At 42.6% G+C, this 23,984-nt stretch overlaps 1 protein-coding gene across 1 annotated transcript in view; it reads right to left on the bottom strand.

Annotated features, from left to right (window-relative positions):
• Nucleotides 1-23,984, bottom strand: part of myo3a (myosin IIIA) — a 437,289-nt gene that overhangs the window by 340,853 nt on the left and 72,452 nt on the right. The window contains exons 4-5 of the mRNA XM_063042509.1: nucleotides 7,938-8,042; nucleotides 7,627-7,726 (exon numbers count right to left, since the gene is read on the bottom strand). Of these exons, the coding sequence (XP_062898579.1) occupies nucleotides 7,627-7,726; nucleotides 7,938-8,042 (205 nt within the window). The remainder of the gene's footprint in view (nucleotides 1-7,626; nucleotides 7,727-7,937; nucleotides 8,043-23,984) is intronic.

Here is a 23,984-nt window from a genome sequence, read left to right as displayed (position 1 = left end):
TGTTCGCACACGCTCAGGTCGAGCTGAAGCCATTTACTGAAACTAAATATATCCTAGCATTTTTACCCACGTTGTATGTCTTTAAAAGAACAAACATACCATATATCATTGAAGGTCGAGAGGAAGGGAGAAATGTTGTAACTGAAAGAGACCCCAAGAGACCTGGAGATACGAATTGACAATAAACTGGACTGATCAAAGAACACTGAGGCTGTCTACAAGAAGGGTCAGAGCCGTCTCTATTTCCTGAGGAGACTGAGATCCTTTAACATCTGCTGGACGATGCTGAGGATGTTCTACGAGTTTGTGGTGGCCAGTGCATTCATGTTTGCTGTTGTGTACTGGGGCAGCAGGCTGAGGGTAGCAGACACCAACAGAATCAACAAACTCATCCGTAAGGCCAGTGATGTTGTGGGGATGGAACTGGACTCTCTCACGGTGGTGTCTGAAAAGAGGATGCTGTCCAAGTTGCATGCCATCTTGGTCAATGTCTCCCATCCACTGCATAATGCACTGGGTGGGCACAGGAGTACATTCAGCCAGAGACTCATTCCACCGAGATGCAGCACGGAGCGTCACAGGAAGTCATTCCTGCCTGTGGCCATCAAACTTTACAACTCCTCCCTTGGAGGGTCAGACATCCTTACTGGCATAATTTACATACTACTATTTAGCTATTTATGGTTCTATTACTATTTATTATTTATGGTGCAAGTGTAACAAAAACCAATTTCCCCCGGGATCAATAAAGTATGACTATACTATGACTGTGACTATCAGCTGGTTTGAAACGGGCATCAAGGAGGGAGTGAGGCGTTGTTTAAAATGAGCGGCAGGGAAGGAGTGAATGACATTGGCTTTTGGCTACAGCTGGCTTCCAACACATCAGGGTATTCTGTATTCTCTTGGATCCTTATCCCTACATTGTTTAATTGGATTATCTTGATTATGAATTGCAGCAAATGACCAAATGACCTAGCCAGTAACTCGGTCTTCCCTATTTCACTGACGGTCATTTTGCTCCTATCAATTAATGATGGAATAGTGTTGCCCCTCTGAATCCGCAACTCCCCCCCCCCCCACCATTTTCTTAATCACAGAAAGGATTTGGAGTCCAGGTGCTAGCTTTAGGGAGCAACGCTTGAGTGTGCACTGTGATCCTGGAAGTAATTGCAGGCTGCACATGGGAACGCCATCCGGGAGTTCTATCGGCTGGAGAGGAGGAGAGAGCACTCTGGTTAGTGCTGATGTTCTCAGGCTGGCAAGTAGTTACAGGACATCCTTTTAGTTCAGTGCTACTTTGAAGTGCGACAATTTCTTGGAGCATTTAATGGCACTGCATTCAGTTTTATGTTTGAAAGATGATATTAGGAGAGCACAGTCCAGTTGGTGGTGGTAATGCACCTTCGATTTGGACTGCCAACTGCTATTAAAAGACAGAAGATGAAGAAGCAGATTGGCCATTTTGGGTGGGGCTGCAGCTAGTCTAAATGTGGGCTTTGGTGAAGGTAGGAGTTTTTTTTGGTCTCTTTTTCCCTCAAAGCTTTTCAGTCACGGCAGGTGAGTTTAGTCACATGTCATGCTCTTCCTTTGCAATGTGGGAACTCAGGGAGGCTGCCTGAGTCGTGGATACCTGTGTGCAGGAAGTGTGTCGAGCTGCATCTCCTGATGGATGAGAGCTCTGGAGCCGTACATGCATTCACTTTGGAGCAATGGTGATGTTGATCTGTGATAGAGAGTTGATCACACTGCAGTTTAAAGGCCTAGGGAAAGATAGGGAATGGATGAACAATGGGCAGAGCAGTAGCAGGAGGAGAGTGCAGGTGATCCCTGTGGTCATCTCCACCAGAACAGAGATACTGTTTTGGATTCTACTGGGGGAGATGGCTCATCTGGGGAAGGCAGCAGTAGCCAGGACTATGGTATCATGGGTGGGTCTGCAGTGCAGGAGGGCAGGAAAAAGTGTGGCACTGCTAGCAAGCTGGGGTAAGAAGAACAGACAGGAGCTTCTGTGTTTGTAAATGGAACTCTTGGTTGGTGCCTTGCCTCCCAGGTGCAAGGGTCAGGGATGTCTTAGAGTGGTTGCAGGGCATTTTGGAAGAGTGGGGTGAATAGCCAGTTATTGTGATACAATATATTGAAAAAGGTAGCAGAAGGTCCTACAAGCTGAACTTAGAGAGCTAGGAGATAAATTAAAATGTAGGACCTCAAAGGTAATAATCTCAGGATTGCAACCTGTGCAACATGCTTGTCAGAGTAGGAATAGCAACATAGTTAAGTTGAATATGTGGCTTGAATGGTGGTACAGGAGGAAGATTTACAGATTCTTGGGGAACTGGAACCAGTTCTTGCAGGTTTGATTAGTTCAAACCAGATAGTCTACACTTGGGTAGGACTGGGATCGATGTCCTAGGGGGATTGTTTTCCAGTGCTGTTGGGGAGTGTTTAACCCAGGGGTTCCTAACCTTTTTAATGCCATAGACCAATACCATTAAAGAAGGAGTCCATGGACCACAAGTTGGGAAAACCTGGTTTAAACTAATATGGCAGGGCGTTGGGAATCTTGGCTGAAAAATAAAGAGAGGGCAATGAAAAGACCGAAGCAAAAGTTAGAAAAGAGGAAAGTCAAATGCAAAGGACACAAAGGCTAGTAGTTTGTAAACAGACAATGAAATTAAAGGCACTCTGAATGCCTGTAGTGTTTGAAAGCAGGTCAGTGCAGATGTGGCACAAATCAGTACAGAGGGGTATAATTTATTGGCCATTGCAGAAACGTGGCTGAAGGGTGGAAATGAATGGGAACTAAATACTCAAGGGTGTCAGGTAATACGGATGGATAGATAGATAGTGGGGTCTCACTCTGACTTAAAGATGAGGTTAGTGCAACCATGAGGGTGATATAAGATCTAAAGAGCAGAACCTTGAGTCCATCTGGATAGTAATTAGGAATAGTAAACTGAAAAAAAAAACTGGCTGTTGTTTACACACCAGTTAATAATAACATTGAGCATGAAACATCTGATCCATGTAAGAATGGACTGGTAGCTGTCGTAGGGGACTGTCACTTGCACATTGGGCAAATCAAGATGGTTGAGACAGTCTTGAAGAAGACTTCATACGTAGAATGCATCTGTGAATTGCATGTTAGTGAACCTACAGGGGAAAAATGCTAACTTAAATCTGGTCCTGTGCAATGAGACAGGTGAAATTAACAATCTTGTTGTTAGGTATCCTCCTGGACAGACTCATCTCAGTATGATTGAATTTCTCATATAAACAGAGGGTGCAGCAGCTTGATTTAAAACAAGTGTTTTATGTCTAAACAAGTAAAACTACAACAGGATGGGGGAGAAGTTGGCTAAAGGAGACTGAGAACATGGGGTATATGGTGGGATAGTTGAGGAAGAATAGAAAACTACTGGCACAATCATTACTCCCACCATCATGCTTGTTTGAAGAAGAGCATTCCATAAGCTTACAAACTTTTATGAAAGGGAAAATATGCCATAAATGGGCAATTCCTTCATTTTAAACAGGGACACATAGTTTCACATTCTCCCATAAGTGGAAACGTCCTCTCCGTATCCACCCTTCTGAAAACCTCTCAGAATCAAGTCACCTCTCATTCTTCTCAAGTCCAAGGGAAACAAACCTAGCCAGTCTAATCATTCTTCATTAAAGATTTTGCTTATTCCTTAGAAGAGTTTTGTAAACCTCTGAACAACTTTCAACACATTCTACCTTAATAATGGAGACCAATACTGTAATCTAAATGTGCTTCCACCATTGCACAATAAAATTAATGCACATATCTCCCTGTTTTATTATTCAATTCCCCTTGTTATATCCAATAATGTTCTATTGGTTTTCCTAACAACTTTCTGTGCCTGAATACCCTGAATTAACTAATCCTTGTATGGACTTGAGACTTGATGGTATATTGATTTTATGAACAAAATTCATGTTGACTTGTCTATTAATCCATCAGAGGGGCTAGTGAAAATACTTAGCAAGACTGAAAGTCTCGCTAAATATTCTCACCAGCCTCTCTGATGGGGCAGGCAGGAAACTCTAAATCTCAGTGAATTTTAAGGCCATGCCTCTTGGTGTGTTTGCTGCCTGAATTCAGTGGAAAGAGAGAGACAGCTGACAAGTAAGGAGGAGTCCAACATTCAGGTAGCTCATGGGGGGAGAATTCCAAAAAGCAATGTTTCTAGCAGACAGGGATAAGTTGAATAGAAAGCAGCAATTTATCTCAACAGAAGATTCAGACTTAAAATACTGTAATTGGTAGAAAAAGATTAAAGAGAAGATGAGGAGAAAATATTTTCACCTTGGATGAGGGATGCTGAAGTTCAGTATTTGAATGTGTGGTAGAGGAAAAAAAAGCCCTCATATATACGTTTAAAATTATTTAGATGTGTACTTGAAGAGCCACAACTTGCTATTTAAGTGCACACCCAAACAATTGCTGGAATGTAAGGTTAGATTCGGTAGCCTTTTTTGCCAAACAGCTACAACAACTACCCTTCTATGTTCAAAGTATTCTATGAATGGGTTCAATGACTTTTATGCATATAGTGATAGGGAGAACTGTGCACACTCACATGAGCCCCACATCTCTGGATGATCCTGTAATTTCAGTCTACGAGGCTGATGTCCGGGCATTGTTCAAAAGGGTGAATCCTCGAAAGATGTCTGGCCCAAATTACTGATTTGGCCAAGCACTAAAAATCTGTGTGGACCAGCTGGCTGGAATATTTACAAATATGTACAGCGTCTCACTTCTGCAGTCTGAGGTTCTGACCTGCTTCACAAAAGCAACAGCTGTCCAAGAAGAGTGTAGTGACCTGTCTCAATGACTACCACGCAGTTACGCTTACATTACCTGCATAGAAGTGCTTTGAGAGGTAGGCATGAATCGTCTCCTGCCTCAAAGATGACATGGATCTGCTCCAATGTGTCTACCACCACAACAGGTCGGTAACAGATGCAACTTATCTAGCTCTTCACTCATATAGCACATATAAGATATTAAAGTACAATCACATGAAAAAATATTATTCCAAAACCCTGAGTCCATAAGTTTATGACAGTCTGCATTTGAACACACTACAGCTTGTCTTCCACTGAGTGAACAGTGGGGGAGGGGGGTGGGGCAGTACTGACCCCAGCTTGGACACCACAGCACACCAGCTCCAGTGGAGCACACTAACTCTGGTGCCTGTCTGCTGGGCAGCTGTAAATAGACAACACTCTGGCTTGAAGCCTAGTTCTCACTACTACTGAGGCCACACGCTCGCCCGTCATCCACCAACAAATCAGTGAATCGGACGCAGCATTCCACGGTTTACAATGTCAAACAGGGTCTTGCGATCACAAGAAAAGTGACTAATATGATCGCTTGCTGTTAGACTGCACACCACCTTTGTGCACCAACTCCTCTGATGCCTCTCAGACGCGGGCAGCAACATGATCCATACCAAGTCCAGCTCCCTCACTTTCTCCACCAACAAACAACTCACTAATGAGGTATACCTGTAGTATTTTATGTTCTTAATGTCCAGCAAGGTCTCGTGTTCATAAAGAATATGTTTAAATAGAACAATAACACCTTTGCTTGACCGCATAGAAGCCATTGTGATCCAATGCGCCACAATCTTAAAAGAATGAGTTTTCATTTGTTTTGTTCTAATTATGATTTGTTTTTTACAATAATGTTTTTCTTGTGAATGCTATCTATAGAATGCTATGTGCTGGTGATGGTTCTGCATGGAATTTTTCATTACATATGTGCATATATGTATTTGTACATATGATAATAATGACTTTGACGATTTTAACTTTAATGATTTCTATTATCCTATGGAAATATTTTAACTGATTTCTGCTCCCAAGTCTTCTCACTGTGCTGAACTGGTAGGAAAGCCTAAACTAATAAAAAAAAGCTATTGCAGAAGAAATTAAAAATGAAAATAACTATAAATGCTGGAAATCTGAAGTAAGAACAGAAAGTGCTGGAAATACTTTAGAACAGGCAGCATTTGTACAGAGAAAAATGGAATAAATGATTCAGGTTGATGTGCTTTTATCTGAACTTCTCCACAAAAAGAATTCTGTTCTTCAGACCTCCATTCCGGGCACTTCCTTTGTGATCTTTCAGGCTGGGACACACAGGGTTTTCATCCAGGGGTAATTCTGCTTTCACCCTTTTAGGCTTCCAAACGCTGACCATTCTTTCATTGAAAAGAAAATATTCTCTTGACTACTGACAACAGCCTTAAATATATGTCTTCAGGTATTCATCACTTGACTAAAGGAAATGGATGCTTCCTAATTGCAGCATTTTGCCCCATCATAATTTTTTCACACTAGAGTGGGAGAGATGCAAGAAGAGGACGGTTGGCACAGATGTGAGGAAGGCCATCACCTTCATCAAAGACGGAGCCAGGCCTTTCGTAACCATACAACCAAAGCCCAATCTGCTGCTAACGGCCAGGTCCTGGGAGATGAGGGTCGATGTGGGAAGGAGGTTGCAGTTCCCGGATGTGGTGCACACAACCCTACGCCTGGACATTGTACTGTGGTCAACCGAAGACAAGGAAATAATTCTGGTTGAGCTGACTGTGCCATGGGAGGAGGGATGAGTAGAAGCCCACAAGAGAAAGGCCATGAAGTACCAGCCCTTAGTGCAGGAGTGTAAAGACAAGGGATGGCAGGCATGGTTGTTCCCTGTGGAGATCGGCTGCAGAGGTTTCCCAGCCAAATCAGCATGGCGGTTGTTGTCAGATTTGGGCCTGGACAAAAGGAGCAAAATACAAGCAGCTTGTAGGATGGGGGAAGAGGCAGAACGAGCTTCTTGTTGGATTTGGAGTAGGTGAGAGGAGGGGAGCTGGAAGCCAGGAGCAGATGGGCAGTGATTTGGCCACCACTGCCGGCCCACCAGCTGGAGAGTGTCATGGTTAAGGGTCGAAACGCTCTGTGAAGGTTGGGAACCACCTGATGACATCTGCTCCTGGTTGAAGGCTATGGTTACCTTATAAGGTAACTGGAGAATGCACCCCAACAGGTGTTCATAGCAAGTTTCTATACCTCAGTAAAACCCGCTTCAACCTCTTCTTTTTCAATCAACCCAAGTCTATTCTTTCCTTATGATGAAATCTCTCTAACCTGGAAAAAAAATCCTCACAAATCCCTGCTTCTTTGGATATCACATCTGTTCTATAACATTGGCTCTCTGATTAGTTGCCAGTAGATGTCCTCAACTGCTTGGTTATTAAAATGGTCGAGAGGGGGCGATCTATGCAGCCTGTAGTTATTGCTTGTTGCCCAGATTCTAAGTGACCCCTTTTATACCAATGACCAATACTCCATTCAGTATTCCCTATTAAAATTTGAAGATGGTACTGGATCCCAAATTCCTCTATCCTACTCCTTCATCCTCAGTGCAAACAATTACAGACCTACTGGGTTAAAATAACTTCTGACCAATACTTTTGACCTTTGGACATAAACCTCTGAATTTCTGACTGCACTTTTGCCCATAACTCCCAATCAGCCTGCATGTCACACTTCTACAAAAGGGGAATAACTGCATCCTTTGTTTGCATATGCATCGCTACCTACCGAAATCCACAAGCTTGATGCCTCCTTCTGTTGTTAATAGGATGTTATTGCCCTTGATGTCACGATGAATCGTCCTGTTGTTGTGTAAGTGTTTCAGGCCCTGGAGAAAGATAAAAGGTGACAGTTATATTATGCCTGCAGCAACTAAAGCCTTCTTGGCGAATCAGCATGATGAGTGAGCCATTTTAATTCTAGCACATCACCTTGTGGCATTTGCATGTTTTCTGCAAAAAGGAGCTTCTAACCTATGTATTGCTTCATTATGAGCTAAAAGGGAATGCAGCTTGTTAAAAGGTTGGAAGAAATCTTACCATAAGAGCTTCATGCAGAATGTAGGCAATGATCGGTTCACTCATTCTTTCTCCTCGCTTTAATAAGCCTTTGGCGAGATCAGTCACAGAACCTCCATTGCACAGCTGAAATAACAGAAAGTGATTGGTGACAACAACCATCTAATCAACTTGCATTTATACAGTCCCTTGAACAGAGTCAGACTTTCCAGGGTCCTTTGTCGGAATATAAAGAATACAGGAGTCTGAGCTAAAGGAACTGTTAGCAATATCAGTCTCAGAAAAGAGATAAATGCAACAAAACTTGCATTTAATACAGTAAAGCATCCCAAGGCATGGCCCAGGAATAATAATCAGATAAAATTTTGCACCATGCCTTAAAATATGCTGGCATTTGATATGGTCAATGAACAAAGCTTGGTCAGGAAGATTTGTTAAAGGGAGGATTGTGGAATTTCAGATCTAATTCCTAAATGGACATTGAACCCTTGGACACCACCTCACTTTTTTTTTAAATATACAGTATTTCTGATTTTTTGCATGTTTTTTAATTTATTCAATATACGTATACTGTGATTGATTTACTTACTTATTATTTTTTTTTCTCTTCTATATTATGTATTGCATTGAACTGCTGCTGCTAAGCTAACAAATTTCACGTCACATGCCAGTGATTATAAACCTGATTCTGATTTTGAGGTTTGGGAAGCCAGTTCCTATGTTCAAGCAGCTGTTGACATACACTCAATGGCCACTTTATTAAGTACATCTTTCGTTAAAACACATATCTTATCAGCCAATTCTATGGTAGCAACTCAATGCATAAAAGCATGCAGATATGGCCAAGAGGTTTCTTTGTTCAGGCTGAACATCAGAATGGCGAAAAAATGTGATACGAATTACTTTGACTGTGGAATGATTGTTGGTGCCTGATGGGGTGGTTAGAGTATCTCAGAAACTGCTGATCTCCTGAGGTTTTTACACAGAGCAGACTCTAGATTTTGCAGAGACTGGTGCGAGCAACAAAATTTATCCAGCGAGCGGCAGTGAAAATGCCTTGTTAATGAGAGATCAGAGAAGAATGACCAGACTGGTTGAAGCTGACAGGAAGGTGACAAATAAATAGACATTATAACAGTGGTGTGCAGAAGAACGTTTCGGAATGCACAACACTCAAACCTTGAAGTGGATGGGTTACACCAGCAGAAGATCACGAACACACACTCAGTGGCCAGTTTATTAGGTACAGGAGGGATCGAGTTAGGTGGCCACTGAGTGTAGTTGCAATAGTGGAGCAATATAAATTGGGGCCATTGAGAGGCAGGATGGACAAAAGGACGGGGCGTGAGGGAGGGGGTTGGCAGGGGAGAGGGAGACTTTCCGGTGCTATCTGTGTGTAGCTTGTACATCTTCTCCAGAATGCCATGTGGATTCTCTTCAGGTATTGGTAGATTGCTTGGTTACTGTAAATGATGCATTAATATGGGTGTCCAAGAGGGTATGGAATCAAAGGGGATTTTCTCTGCATGCCTACAGAGAAGTAAGAAAGGAAGGAATGAAGCTGACAAAGTTGTTTTGTTGGGAACCAGCATAACCAAATTGACCAAATATCCTCTTTTTATGTCAAATTAAGTGAGAAGTATGGATGGTTATGTTTGAGGAGATTCATTAGTAATGATGAACAAGAGACAATCTGTAGACACTGGAAATCAAAATAACAGACACAAAATGCTGGAGGAACTCAGCAAATCAGACAGCATCTATGGAAAAGAGTAAACAGCCACCATTTCAGGCCAAGGCTCTTCATCAGGACCTGCATTTTGTGTGTCTCATTGGCAATGATGTTTAAGGGTAACTTAAATGCAGGAAAAGCGATTGAAGAGTCATAGAGAGAAGCAACACAGAAAAAACTCTTTGCCCACCAAATCTATCCAATCACCCACTCACTTTTACCCTTATCCTAACTCTGTAAATACTCATTCAGCTTTTGAATCCTAAGCTCTAACTTAGTAAAATGACACCCATTCATCTTTATAGGAAATTAACCTCCTTTGTGAAGATTGAACTGAGGCACATAAAGAGATGCAGAACACATAAACAAACATACTTATATTTACAGGAACAATCACATATATAAAGTGTGTCCTCACGTGGTAAAACTAGCGCAATGTCATGAAGCACTTCAATTACCAAAGATAATAAGGACAAGGAAACAAAACAAAAATTGATGGAAATTCAAAGCTAGCTGGTTAGTATCTTCATGGGAAATACAAGTACTTAGGATGGATCTGTCATTTGGGATCAGTCCCCAAAAGTTTCATGGAGAGCATTAGTTTGATGTCATTAATGTTTCTAACCATCTACAGGAAGATGCTGTCAGCATACATTATAAAATAAAAAAAACAAAATCATGTCCAGTGTATCAAGATTATTAGGAGCAGGCAAATAAAGAAGCGTAGAGAGCTGTGTGCAGGAGTACTTTATTTATTTCTCCGTGCTTTCTAAAAACAGTGCACCACAAGGCTACGCTCTCAGCCACCTACTCTGCACCCTTTCCACTCGCGAATCCCTGTCCAGATTCTACTCTAACTCCATCTGCAGGTTTACAGAAGATACCACCATAGTGGGCCGTACTTCAAATAATGATGAGTCAGAGTAGAGGCAGGAGTCAGAGATTCCAGTGACATGGTGTCACAACAACAACCTTTCCCTCAAAGTCAGCAAAACTAAAGAACTGTTATCCACTTTAGAAACGGACAGTGCACATGCTCCTGTGTACACTAGCAGTGCTGAGGTCAAGAGGGTCCAGTGTTCAATTTACTAGGAGTGAACATACAGTAGATTGTAGATGGGTGACAACCAGGAGAAGTAGAGGGAGTAAGCTGTCAGTCAGTGCAGGGCTCCATTTTGACTATTCCCCTCAGCAACAAGTATACCCCTTAGGATACTGCTGTGGGGGACGATGGCCTAACAGGGAACAGCAGCAGCAGCAGCATCCAGGCCAGTGGCACTGTGCCTGGTTCTGAGGCTTAGCAGGGAAGGGTAAAGTCAGGCAGAGCGATAGTGATAGGAGACTCGGTACTTAGGGGCGGACAGCTGAGAAAGAGAAGCTGGAATGGTGAGTGCAGAATGTCTCAGAGCAGCTGCAGAGGATTTTCAAGAGGGACGGTGAGCTGCCAGAAGTTGCAGTGCACTTTGGAGCCAACAACATAGGTAGAAAAGGAAAAGGGGTTCTGCGCAGTGAGTATAGGGAGTTAGGGAAGAGGCTGAAGAGCGGGGCGTCCAAAGTAGTCATCTCTGGATTGCTTCCAGAACCATGTGCTAGTCAGGGCAGGAATAGGGTGATAGTACAGGTGAATGAGAGGCCGAGGGAGTGGTGTAGAGGGCAGGATTTCAAATTTCTGGATCATTGGGTTATCTTCTGAGGAAGCAATGACCTGCCAGAAGTTGTGGTCCATGTAACTACCAATGGCATGGATAGAACCAGTGACAAGGTTCTGCATAAAGAGTTCAGGGAGTTAAATGCTAAGTTAAAATGCAGGACCACCAGGGTTGTGATCTCAGAAGATGTAGTGAGGCCAAAACTAGGAAAATTATACAGTTTAATATGTGGCTAAGGAGTTGGTGTAGGAGGGAGAGCATAAAATTTTTGGATCACTGGGTCTCTTTCACGGAAGGTGGGACCTGTACGGAAGGGATACTTTGTACCTGGTTTGGAGGGGGACTATTATCCTAGCAGGAAGGTTTGTTAATGCTGCACAGTGGGGTTTAAACGAGAGTTGCAGGGGAATGGAAACCAAAGTGCCAGAACAGTTAGTGGAGAGGTTGTGAAGGCAGATGTCGGTAAGACCTAGACAAAGTTAGGAATCAAATTGTTGAGCATGGTGCAACTAGTATATTTCAATGCACGAAGTATCGTAGGAAAGGCAGATTATAGTGCTGAAGATGAGGTAGCTGGTTTACAAACAGAGGCAACTTGGAGAGAGGAGAGGCTGTTGATAGGGCAAAATTGCAGTCAGGGATGAGATGTATCGTAAAAGGTGGACAAAATCAGAAAGGGTGAATACAGGACTGAAGGTCTTGTATCTGAATGTGCGTTGTATACGGAATAAGGTAGATGAACTTGCAGCATAATTGCAGACTGGGAAGTATAATGTTGCAGACATCACTGAATCATGGTTGAACGATTACAGCTGGGAGCTTAATATCCAAGAATACACATTGTATTGAAAAGACAGGTAAAAAGGAAGGCAGATAGGGCAGTATTTCTCTGTTGGTAAAAAAAATAAAGATGAGGGTAGTGTAGTAGATGTGATCTACATGGATTTTAGTAAGGCATTTGACAAGGTTCCACACGGTAGGCTTATTCAGAAAGATAGAAGGCATGGGATCCAGGGAAGTTTGGCCAGGTGGATTCAGATTGGCTTGCCTGCAGAAAGCAGAGGGTTGTGGTGGAGGGAATACATTCAGCTTGGAGGGTTGTAACTAGTGGTGTCCCACAAAGATCGGTTCTGGGACCTCCACTTTTCATGATTTTTATTAACGACCTGGATGTGGGGGTGGACGGGTGGGTTGGGAAGTTGGCAGATGTTGTGGTGGTGGTGTTGTGGATAGTGTAGAGCAGGGGTCCCCAACCCTTTTTTGCAGTGCAGACCGGTTTCGTGTTGACAATATTCTTGCGGACCGGCCGACCGGTGGGGGGGGAGTGGGGTAGTGGGGGGGGGGCGGGATGGTTGCCAACGGACAAGAGTAGCAGTCAAATACGTTGCGTTTACCCAGAGAAAGACTACAATGACCATGAAGCCTTGCGCGGGCACCAGTGCACATGCGTGATTTGCGCATGCGTGCACCTGCCGATTTTTTTTTCCACTAATCGTTTTTGGCGATTCTGTTCGGGGGGGGGGTGTTAATCACGACCGGAATATCGGTGATAAGTGGCTAATACACTCAATTTCATTTCTAAAAGGCTTTATCTAACGAATTTAATATTAAACACACAGCGCATTTCCCTCGCATGAATATAGCGATAAGTCAATGATCAGGGGAGGACTGGGGAGCTTGAAGTAAGTGTTGAATGAACTTCCAGTAGAAGTGTCAGAAGCAGGTTCGATATTATTATTTAATTGAATAGGTATATGGACAGGAAGGTAATGGAAGGTTATGGGCTGAGTGCAGGTTGGTGGGAAGTGGTGAGAGTAGCGTTCGGCACGGACTAGATGGGCAGAGATGGCCTGTTTCCGTGCTGTAATTGTTATATGGTTATATAAGTCAATAGCATCATAACATTTTAAGTAACGTTTGGATATTAAACACAGCGCATATTTTCCCCATATGAACTTATAAAATCATTGCAACGCACCAATATCGTTGAATCAGTGGGAGCCCTGGGCTTACTTTCCTGCAACAAGATGGTCCTATCGAGGGGTGATGGGGGACAGCGATACTCGAATGGGGTTCCTTATGTCCAGTCTAATCCGCAATTTAGTTTTTGTTACGTTCATCGCAGAGATATGTTGGAAATGGAAGCAACGTTTTCGGTGTTTCCGTGGCTATCTCAGGATATTGAGCCTTGACTTTGATCCAGAATGCCGGCAGAGATGTTATGTCAAACAGACTTTTCAGCCCGCCGTCATTTGCAAGCTCGAGGAGTTGATCTTCTTCCCACGCTGACATGGACGACGCGCGCGTAATAGCTCAACAGTGGGTGTGACAGGGAATGAGGAAAGGTGCAGCTGACTCGTATCGCCAAATCATATCGTTTCCTCGCGGCCCGGTAGCACATGCTCTGCGGCCCAGTGGTTGGGGACCGCTGGTGTAGAGGATTGTCGAAGATTGCAGAGAGTCATTGATAGGATGCAGAAGTGGGCTGAGAAGTGGCAGATGGACCAGAGAAGTGTGAGGTGGTGCACTTTGGAAGGACAAACTACAAAGCAGAAGACAAAGTAAATGGCAGGATACTTGGAAGTGTGGAGGAACAGAGGGATCTGGGGGTACATGTCCACAGATCCCTGAAAGTTGCCTCACAGGTGGATAGGATAGTTAAGAAAGCTTATGGAGTGTTAGCTTTCATAAGTCGAGGGATAGAGTTTAAGAGTTGCGGGGTAATGATGCAGCTCTATAAAACTCTGGTTAGACCACACTTGGAGTACTGTGTCCAGTTCTGATTGCTTCACTATAGGAAGGATGTGGAAGCACTGGAAAGGGTACAGAGGTGACTTACCAGAATGCTGCCTGGTTTAGAGAGTACGCATTATGATCAGAGATTAAGGGAGCTAGGGCTTTACTCTCTGGAGAGAAGGAGGGTTAGAGGAGACATGACAGAGGCATACAAGATATTCAGAGGAATATAGAGTGGACAGCCAACGCCTCTTCCCCAGGGCACCACTGCTCAATACAAGAGGACTTGGCTTTAAGGTAAGGGGTCAGAAGTTCAAGGGAGATATTAGAGGAAGGTTTTTTACTCAGAGAGTGGTTGGTGCATGGAATGCACTGCCTGATTCAGTGGTGGAGGCAGATACACTAGTGAAATTTAAGAGACTACTAGACAAGTATATGGAGGAATTTAAGGTGGGGGGGTTATATGGGAGGCAGGGTTTAAGGGTTGGCACAACATTGTGGGCCAAAGGTCCTGTACTGTGCTGTACTGTTCTATGTTCTATGTAATCCAGTTAGTTCTACTCAACTGCTCTTCACTCATATCCCTGCATTACTTTTGCTTTCAAATATATATCTAGTTCCTGAATGAAGGGTATTCTTAAAGCTGTAAGAGGCACTCTTTGTAGCACTGCTTTCTGAATCATAAACAGCTATGCATAACAACGTGGGGCAGGACTAAAGATGAAATTTGTATGGGAAGGAACTTGGCTAATGTGAAGGGTGGGGAGGATGTTTGATGGTGTCTGGATGATCAGACAGAGTTTGACTGATTGGGAAGTTGCACTTCAGGATTAAAGACCCATTCTCCTCTTGCTCTTCACACCGTGATATAATGCATTGATCCCCTACCATTTTTACCCCATAGACCGCTACCATTAACCAAGGGATCCATAGACCTCAGGCTGTGAACCCTTGCTATACTGGAATAGCGCCACAGAGACTTACAGCTTAGCAAGAGGCCCATTGGTCCACCAAACCCACACCAGTCAGCAACCTTTAAAGTACAGCAAAACATACAAGGCCCTGCAAAGTAGAGTCTGGGGGATTGAATAATATGGGATCCAGGGTGACTTAGCCAATTGGATACACAGTTAACTTTGTAGAAGCAATCAGAGGGAGGCAGTCAAGGGTTGTTTTCAGTTTGGAGGTCGCTGACCAGTGGTGTTTTGCTGCAATTGGTGCTTGTTCCACTGTTTGTCATCTATGTCAGTGATTTCCATAAGAATGTTGTTGGCATTGTTAGTAAGCTTATGGATGACACCTAAATTGATAGTATTGTGCACAATGAAGTGGGCCATCATAAGTTACTGTTGGGGAAATGGACCAAAAAATGGAAGATGGAATTTAAGTGTGGGATTTTCATTTTGGTAAGCTAAACCAGGCCAGGACTTACAAAGTAAATGATAGGGCTACGAAGAATGTTGCTGAGTAGAGAGATTTTGGGATACAGGTACATAGTTCCCTGAAAGTGGAGATGGGTCAGTGAAAATTGTTTTCATCAGTAAGGGCATTGAGCACAGGACTTGGAGCACCATGTTGTAATCATACAAGTTGTTGCTGAGACCACACTTGGAGTATTCTTTGCAGTTCTGGCCCTACCCCCAGCTGTAGAAAACATGTCATTAGGCTGGGAAAAAATGCTGGAAAGAAAAAAATGCGGGAAAGATTCATGAAGAGTTACTGAGTCTGGAGGGTATGGTAGATAGGATGAAATGTTTTCGTCCAGGGAAAAATGAGGCTGAGGGGTGACCTTACAGGGTTATATAAAATCATGCAGGCCATAGAGAAGATGACCGGTCACCGCCCTTTCCCAGGATGAGAGTCTAGAACATTCAATGTGTTCATGGCTGATCTCAACTCCTGTGCCAGTTCCTCAAATCCTCAGTCTTTCAAATATCTTCAACATCTGCAATGATCTGGCTTCCATTACCCCCCATGGCAGAGAATTCCAGAGATTCACCACCCTCTGAGGAAGAAATTTCCATACGCCATGGTTTTTAATGACTGTCCCCTTATTTTGCCGCTATGCTCCCTTGTTTGTGACTGTCCCATTGGCAAAAACTTTTAAACATCTGCCCTATCAAGCCCCCTTACATAAGCTTACATTTGATTAAGGTCACACTTTATTCTCCTAAACTCCAAGGAAGACAGAATATAATTAATCCTCCATTAACCTCATTTTTATTCTATCCAGATTCTCGTCACTTTCCTCCAGAATCCACCATTCCCCTACTCATTAGGGCCCGTTAACTCAGAGGCTATGCTTTAATGGCGATTAACCTCACAGAAACATGGAGTGAGGTGGAGTTTACAAAAGGGTTCAGTTGCGGTTATTACAGAGTTGAAGGTTAACATTGTTATAGGATGCTCTAAGCTTGCCAACTTCTAATTTTGTCAGAGGTGGGATCAGATCCAAGCAGCCAATCAGACTGCAGGGTACAGTTTAGTCATCTTCTATTGCAGTGAAGCTAGTTTTCATTTTAATAGTCTGCTTTTAACCACAGCTGTCTGGTTTCCCAGGTGTCAGGAAAACTAGCAGATAAAACGGAGTTAGAAGGGATGAACAACGAGGGCACTGTAGCATTCAACTGGTAGAACTGCGGCCACAAAGCCCCAGCACCCCGTGATCCACCCTGATCTTCCGCCCTTTGGGTTTTGGAAGGAAACTGAGGCAACCAGGAGAAACCCACATTGTAGTGTAAGAACATGCAAACTCCACATGGCACCAGCTCTACCAGTTGTGTGTTGTGCTACACTCACTGGTTCACCCTTCTTCCTCAGTTTTGGCTGCTTGAATCTTATCCCACCTCTGACAAAATTGGAAGTTGGCAAGTTTGGAGCAAGTTAACCTTCAACTCTGCAATAACCCAAAATGATCCCTTTTATAAATATTCAGTCCATTCAGTACTTGTAAACGCTCAGAATATTTCTGAATATCGAATAATACGATTGTAGCTTCCGAATTGTCACAACATTCATTTATGCAAAATTGAGTGATTACACATAAAGATATTGCTTGATGGATTCATTAGGGTCTGTTTGTGATAATTATCTTAATTATCATAAAGTGCTGAAAATGTACTTCATTATGAAACAGCACCATGCAATAGCAACCATCACTGCAAAAACAATCTAAAAATAGATGGATGTTTAATAGGTCCATTTCGTTGTATGATGCACTTTGTTTTTGGCAATTTTTTCCACTTGAAGGCCAGGACTGACGTATGCAACAAAAACAAGTTTTACTCTTCTCCAAGCACTTTTTTTTTAATAAAACCTTTTAAAGCTGCATAACAGCCAATAAAGAAAAAATACATTTTTCCTGCATTCCTGAGCAGCTGCTCTCTGTTCAAGCCAAGGGCCAAGTGATGAATTTCAATTTTGACTTTTTAGGTGTGAAAATGCAGGCAAATATCTTTCCCTTTGGTAAAGTTCTGCTTCCTATGATGCTCCATTTGTCAGAATCAAACCTTTCAAAATTTCCTATTATACCTAAAGAATTATTGATCATCAGCAGCTTATCAACAGTTCATTAGATCTGTCAGAATTGTTTAAAACATTAAAGAAATCCTAATCCATTGTAATTTGCATTAACTACATGTTGGAGGAAATGCTGGGGGAGGGTGATTGCTTACAAGCACACAATAACTGCTTGAGATAATTTGGGAAAACTGCTAATTTGATCTAGCAGCGGAGGAAGGGGAATTATGACAGAGTATCAGGGGAAAGACACAGTTAGTGGACGTGACATTTATCAGTACAGCTGGCACGCAAATACTGCCAGAATTCATCAATGATAAAATTCGTGCTGGTGAAAGATTGCCATGTGCACTCCATTGAAGTAATTTAAAACAGTTGTCTGTCTCCAACAACATCATTGTAGAAATTTGGAACATAGTAAAGTGCCTGCTGGTGTGTTACATCGCGAGCTAGTTACCTCAAGCTGCCTGTGTCTGACACAGGGCATTTTCCTTATAGTTTTGATAAACATTGCCATTCATAGGAAGTCAGCAAAATAAAAGATGCCAAATGGGAAACAAGGCAATTTTAATTCTGTTTAAGTATCAATCTACCCCAAACCAAATACAAGTCAAACCGACACAGCCATAATGCCACAGATATTGTCCCAAAAACATGATTTAAAATATCCTGTTATCCTATTCTGATAAGTATTTCATTTCCCACTTATGCCAAGGGCCAGATAAAGAGTTTGGAACAAATGTATTAAATTGTATCTAGCTTTATGTTGTAATCTCATAACCAGTAAATATTATCCTTGAACTGCATCTAGGCAGCAATGTATTTCTTCAGCCATTACACATTACTCATATTGATTGTATATTGTCTCACCTTAAGACAGATACACTATAGGTAAGGGAATGTGCAAATTATATATATATATATATATATATATATAAACATCTCTTAGAAGTCTCTTATGTATTTGTCTCTAACACCACCCAATGCAGTGCATTCTAGGAACTCATCACTTGTCTCTCACATTGCCTTTAAACTTATCCCCCACACCCCCACACATCACTTTAAATGCTTGGCCTCTGGTATTAGACATTTAAACTGTGGGAAAACGATACTGTCTGTCAATTCTATCAATGCCTCACATAATCTCATAAGCCTCTATCAGACCTCCCCTCAGCCTCTGCCGTACAACCTTTTGTTTTAGCACATGCCCACTAATCCAGGCAGCATCTTAGTAAACCTCATCTGCACACTCTCCCAAGACTCAATATCTTTCCTAATGAGGCAACCAGAACAACATGCACTACTTCAGACGTGACCTAACTAGAGTTTTATAAAGCTGCAACATAACTTCCTGGGTTTTGAACGCAATGCCTCAACTAATAAAGGCAGTCATGCTTTCTTAACCATCCTATCAAACAGGGTAGCCACTTGCAGGGAACTATGAACTTGGACTCCAAAATCCCTGCGCTCATCAACACTTAAGAATGAAATTAGGAGAACCAGAAGGGGTCATGAGAAGGCCTTGGCGAGCAGGATTAAGGAAAACCCCAAGATATTCTATAAGTATGTGAAGAGCAAGAGGATAAGATGTGAGAGAATAGGACCAATGAAGTGTGAATGGAAAATTGTGGATAGAACTGGAGAAGATAGCAGATAAACTTAATGAATACTTTGCTTCAGTATTCACTATGGAAAAGGATCTTGGCATTTGTAGGGATGACTTACAGTGGATTGAAAAGCTTGAGCATATAGACATTAAGAAAGAGGATGCGCTGGAGCTTTCGGAAAACATCAAATTGGATAAGTCTCCAGGACTCAACGAGATATACCCCAGGCTACTGTGGGAGGCGAGGGAGGAGAGTGATGAGCTTCTGGCAATCATCAATGGGGACAGGAAAGGTTCTGGAGGATTGGGGGGGTTGCAGATGTCGTTCCCTTATTCAAGGAAGGGAGTAGAAATAGCCCAGGAAATTATAGACCAATGAGTCTTATTTCAGTGGTTGGTAAGTTGATGGAGAAGATCCTGAGAGGCAGGATTTATGAACATTTGGAGAGGCATAATATGATTAGGAATAGTCAGCATGGCTTTGTCAAAGGCAGATCATGCCTTATCAGCCTGATTGAATTTTTTGAGGATGTGACTAAACACATTGATGAAGGTTGAGCAGCAGATGTAGTGTACAGTATAAGGATTTCAGCAAGGGATTTGATAACATACCCTCTGCAAGGCTTATTGAGAAAGTAAGGAGGCATGGGATCCAAGACCTTTCTTTGGGGATCCAGAACTGGCTTGCCCACAGAAGGCAAAGAGTGTTTGTAGATGGGTCATATTCTGCATGGAGGTCGGTGACCAGTGGTGTGCCTCAGGGATCTGTTCTGGGACCCTTACTGTTCATGATTTTTATAAATGACTTGGATGAGGAAGTGGAGGGATGGGTTAGAAAATTTGCTGATGATGCTAAGGTTGGGGGTGTTGTGGGTAGTGTGGAGGGCTGTCAGGGGTTACAACAGGACATCAATAGGATGCAAAGCTGGGCTGAGAAGTAGCAGATGGAGTTCAACCGAGATAAGTGTGAGGTGGTTCATTTTGGTAGGTCAAATATGATGGCAGAATATAGTATTAATGGTAAGAGTCTTGGCAGTGTAGAGGATCAGTGGGATCTTGGGGTCCGAGTCCATAGGACACTTAAAGCTGCTGCTCAGGTTGACTCCGCGGTTAAGAAGGCATAAGGTTCATTGGCTTTCATCAATCGTGGGATTGAGTTTAAGAGCCAAGAATGTTGCAGCTATATAGGACCCTGGTCAGACCCCACATGGAGTACTGTGCTCAGTTCTGGTCGCCTCACTACAGGAAGGATGTGGAAACTATAGAAATTGGAGATTTACAAGGATGTTGCCTGGATTGGGGGGCATGCCTCATGAGAATAGTTTGAGTGAATTCGGCCTTTTCTCCTTGGAGCGGCACAGGATGAGAGGTGACCTGATAGAGGTATATAAGATGATGAGAGGGATTGATCATGTGGATAGTCAGAGGCTTTCTCGCAAGGCTGAAATGGCTAACATGAGGGGGCACAGTTTTAAGCTGTTTGGAAGTAGGTACAGATGAGACGTCAGGGGTAATTTTTTTTTTACACAGAGAGTGGTGAGTGCATGGAATGGACTGCCGGCGACAATGGTGGAGGTGGATACAATAGGATCTTTTAAGAGACTCCTGGATAGCAACATGAAGCTTAGAAAAATAGAGGGCTATGGGTAACCCTAGGTAATTTCTAAGTAAGTACATGTTTGGCATAGCACTGTGGGCCGAAGGGCCTGTATTGTGCTGTAGGTTTCTATGTTTCTGTGTTAAGAGTCTTGCACTTCAGGTACATTTGACCTACCAAGCTGCAACACTTCACATATGGCCAGGTTAAACTCCATCCACCATTTCTCTGCCCATATCTGTAACCGATCTTTATCCCACTCTATGATTTGCCACCCTTTTACGCTATCCACAATGCCATCAATCTTCGTATCCTCTGTAAACTTACTAAACTACTCATCTACAGTTTAATCTAAGACATTTATATACATCACAAGCAACTCAGGGAGTTCCTGGTACAGATCCCTTGAGGACACCACAAATCATAGACGTCCAGCTAGGTTAAGTCCCTTCGACCACCACCTTCTGTCTTCTCTGGGTAAGCCAGTTCTGAATCCAAACTGCCAATTCACCATCGACCCCTTGCATCTTAATCTGTTGAATAAACTTTCCATAAAGGACCTTGTCAAACTCCTTACTAAAATCCACATAGACAACATCCACAGCTCTACCTTCACCAATCACCCTAGTCACCTCATCAAAAACTCAGTTAAGTTAGTAAGACATGACTTGCCCTGCACAAAGGCATGGAGGGTCTCCTTAATTAGGCCATGTGTTTCCAAATGCTCATAAACATTATTCCTAAGAATTCTCTACAGGAACTTCACCATCACTGGTGTGAGACTCGCTGGTCTATAGCTTCCAGAATTATCCCTAGTTCCTTTCTTGAATAATGGAACAACATTAGTATTGGCCATTCCTCCTGGACTTTGCCTGTAGCTAGTCAGGACACAAAGATATTTGTCAAGGCCCACCAGCCTTTTCACTTGCCTATCTCAGTAACCCTTGTGTATCGCCCATGAGACCCTGGGGACATCCACCTTAATGCTCTTTAAGAGACCCAACACTACCTCCTCCTTTCTTTGGAAATGTCCTAACATATTAATAATCTGATCTCCCTAACCACTTTTTTCTCCCTGGTATTAATACTGGGGTAATGTACTCATTAAGGATCTCATTGAGATCCTTTGCATCCAAACAAATATTCCCTCATTTATCCTTGAATGGTCCTACCCTCTCCCTAGTCATCCTCTTGCTCTTGATGTATGTATAGAATGTTTTGGGATTCTCTTTAATCCTATGGGCATTTCATGCCCCATCCTGGCTTTCCTCATTCCCTTCTTGAGTTCTTTTCTAGATTCTTTATTATCCTCAAGGTTTTTTTTTATTCTAGCTTCCTAAACTTTACATATTTCCTTTTTCCTTCTTGACCAAATTCATCAGCTCCCTGGACATCCAAAATTCTCTTATTTTGCCATCCTTGTCTTTCCTTCTTACTGGAACATACCTGCCCTGTACTTAGTGCAGTTGGTCTTTAAACACCCTTCGCATGTTAGATGTAGACTTGCCCAAAAACAGCCGTTCCCAACTAACTCTCACTAGTTCCAGTCTAATGCTCTTGACATTTGCCCTGCTCCAGATTAATACTTGACACAATATCCATACTTATCCTTATGCATAGCTTTCTTAAGACTTAAGGAGTTGTGGTTACTGTTCCCTAACTGTTCACTCATTGAATAGTTGGTCATCTGTCCAGGCTCGTTATCCAATACTAGATTCAGTACAGCTCCTCCTCTTGTTGGATTATCTACAAATTATTTTAAGGAGCCCTCCTGGATGCACCTCACAAATTCTGCCTGATACAATCCAACTGCACCGTAAAGTTTTCTGTTTATATCACAGAAGTTGAAGTAGCTCATGACAACAACCCTATTTTTTTTTACACCTTTCCTTAATCTGCCTGCATATCTATTCCTCGATAACCTGGTGGCTATTGGAGATCTGTAGTGCAATCCCATCTGAATGATTGCACCCTTTCTATTCTTGAGTTCTACCCATATGGACTCTGTAGCTGAGCCCTTCATTATGTCCCCTCTGAGTAAAGCTGTGATATTGTCCCTGATTAGTAGTGCAACTCATCCCTCTCTTTGTCTTCTAAAACATTGAAACTCTGGTGGAACATTAAGCACCCATTCCTGTCCCTCGCTCAACAAAGTCTCTGTAATGGCTACGATGACTTAGTTCCATGTACTGATCCATGCTTTAAGTTCATCACCCTTATCCATATTACTCCTAGCATTAAAATAAACATACTTCAAACTATCCATCTTATCATATCTATGACTTTGCTCCTGCCTGTTTTTACTGGACCTGATTTCTACCTTCCTCTGTGTCCCTTCACTTTCTGACCTATTGCTCTGGTTCTTATTCCCCTATCAAACCAGTTTAAGCCCTCCCACCCAGCCACCCATCTAATATCTGAAGTCTATATTCTTGGTGTGAACACATCAGTAAAAGTTTCATCTATGAGGTTTAAACCACCCAGATGATCCTGAGAACTTCCAGCACCAGATCTAGTTTCTTGACTTTTTCCAGTCAGGAGCTGAAGTTGGGTGCACTTCCTACAGATGTAGTAATCTGCAAGATTTTCAGTTACCTGGGAATCCCACATCTCACAGGAGGAGCACTCCACTGTCTTAACCACTCAAGAACTGAGCATCTAACAGACAATAAAGAAAAGTTTTCCTGTCCTTACCTGTGCCTTCTCTCTAAAACCTTTTGAGTTTTGCACTCACCTAGATCACTTACTCAGCCGGCTATCTCCAAGCTTGTTATACTGTTAGCTCCAACACTCAAGCCCAAGTTCCACAATCAAAAACGAAGGTCAACAAATGACTCAGAACCTTTAGCCTCCACATGCTCTCGCTGAAGCCTGTTGAGCCAAAGCCCTTCCACTCTAACACCGGCCCACTCCGACAATGGCCATCTCAACAATGACTGCTCCACTTACACGTCCCTTCCTTTTTATGAGTTCAAGTAATAAAACTCACTCCTAATGAGACTTGCTCTTTCCAAATGGCTCCCGCACTGCAATGATGTTGTGCTCTCACTTGTTACTGCAAAGAATGTTTATGTTCAATATTCAAAGAATGTTCAAAGAACATAAATAATAGTTAAAAAAAGACAAGGAAGTTTAATCAAGAGGATGGCACAGATAAAGGATTTAACTATGGAGACAGGAAAATATCAGGAAAACTGAGTATCTTTATTTGAGAATGAGGACATCTGAC

Source organism: Mobula hypostoma, chromosome 3, assembly GCF_963921235.1.
Source record: "Mobula hypostoma chromosome 3, sMobHyp1.1, whole genome shotgun sequence".
Lineage (NCBI taxonomy): Eukaryota > Metazoa > Chordata > Chondrichthyes > Myliobatiformes > Myliobatidae > Mobula > Mobula hypostoma.
The sequence above is the reverse complement of the archived record's forward strand: the minus strand, read 5'-3'. Positions and strand labels throughout refer to the sequence as shown.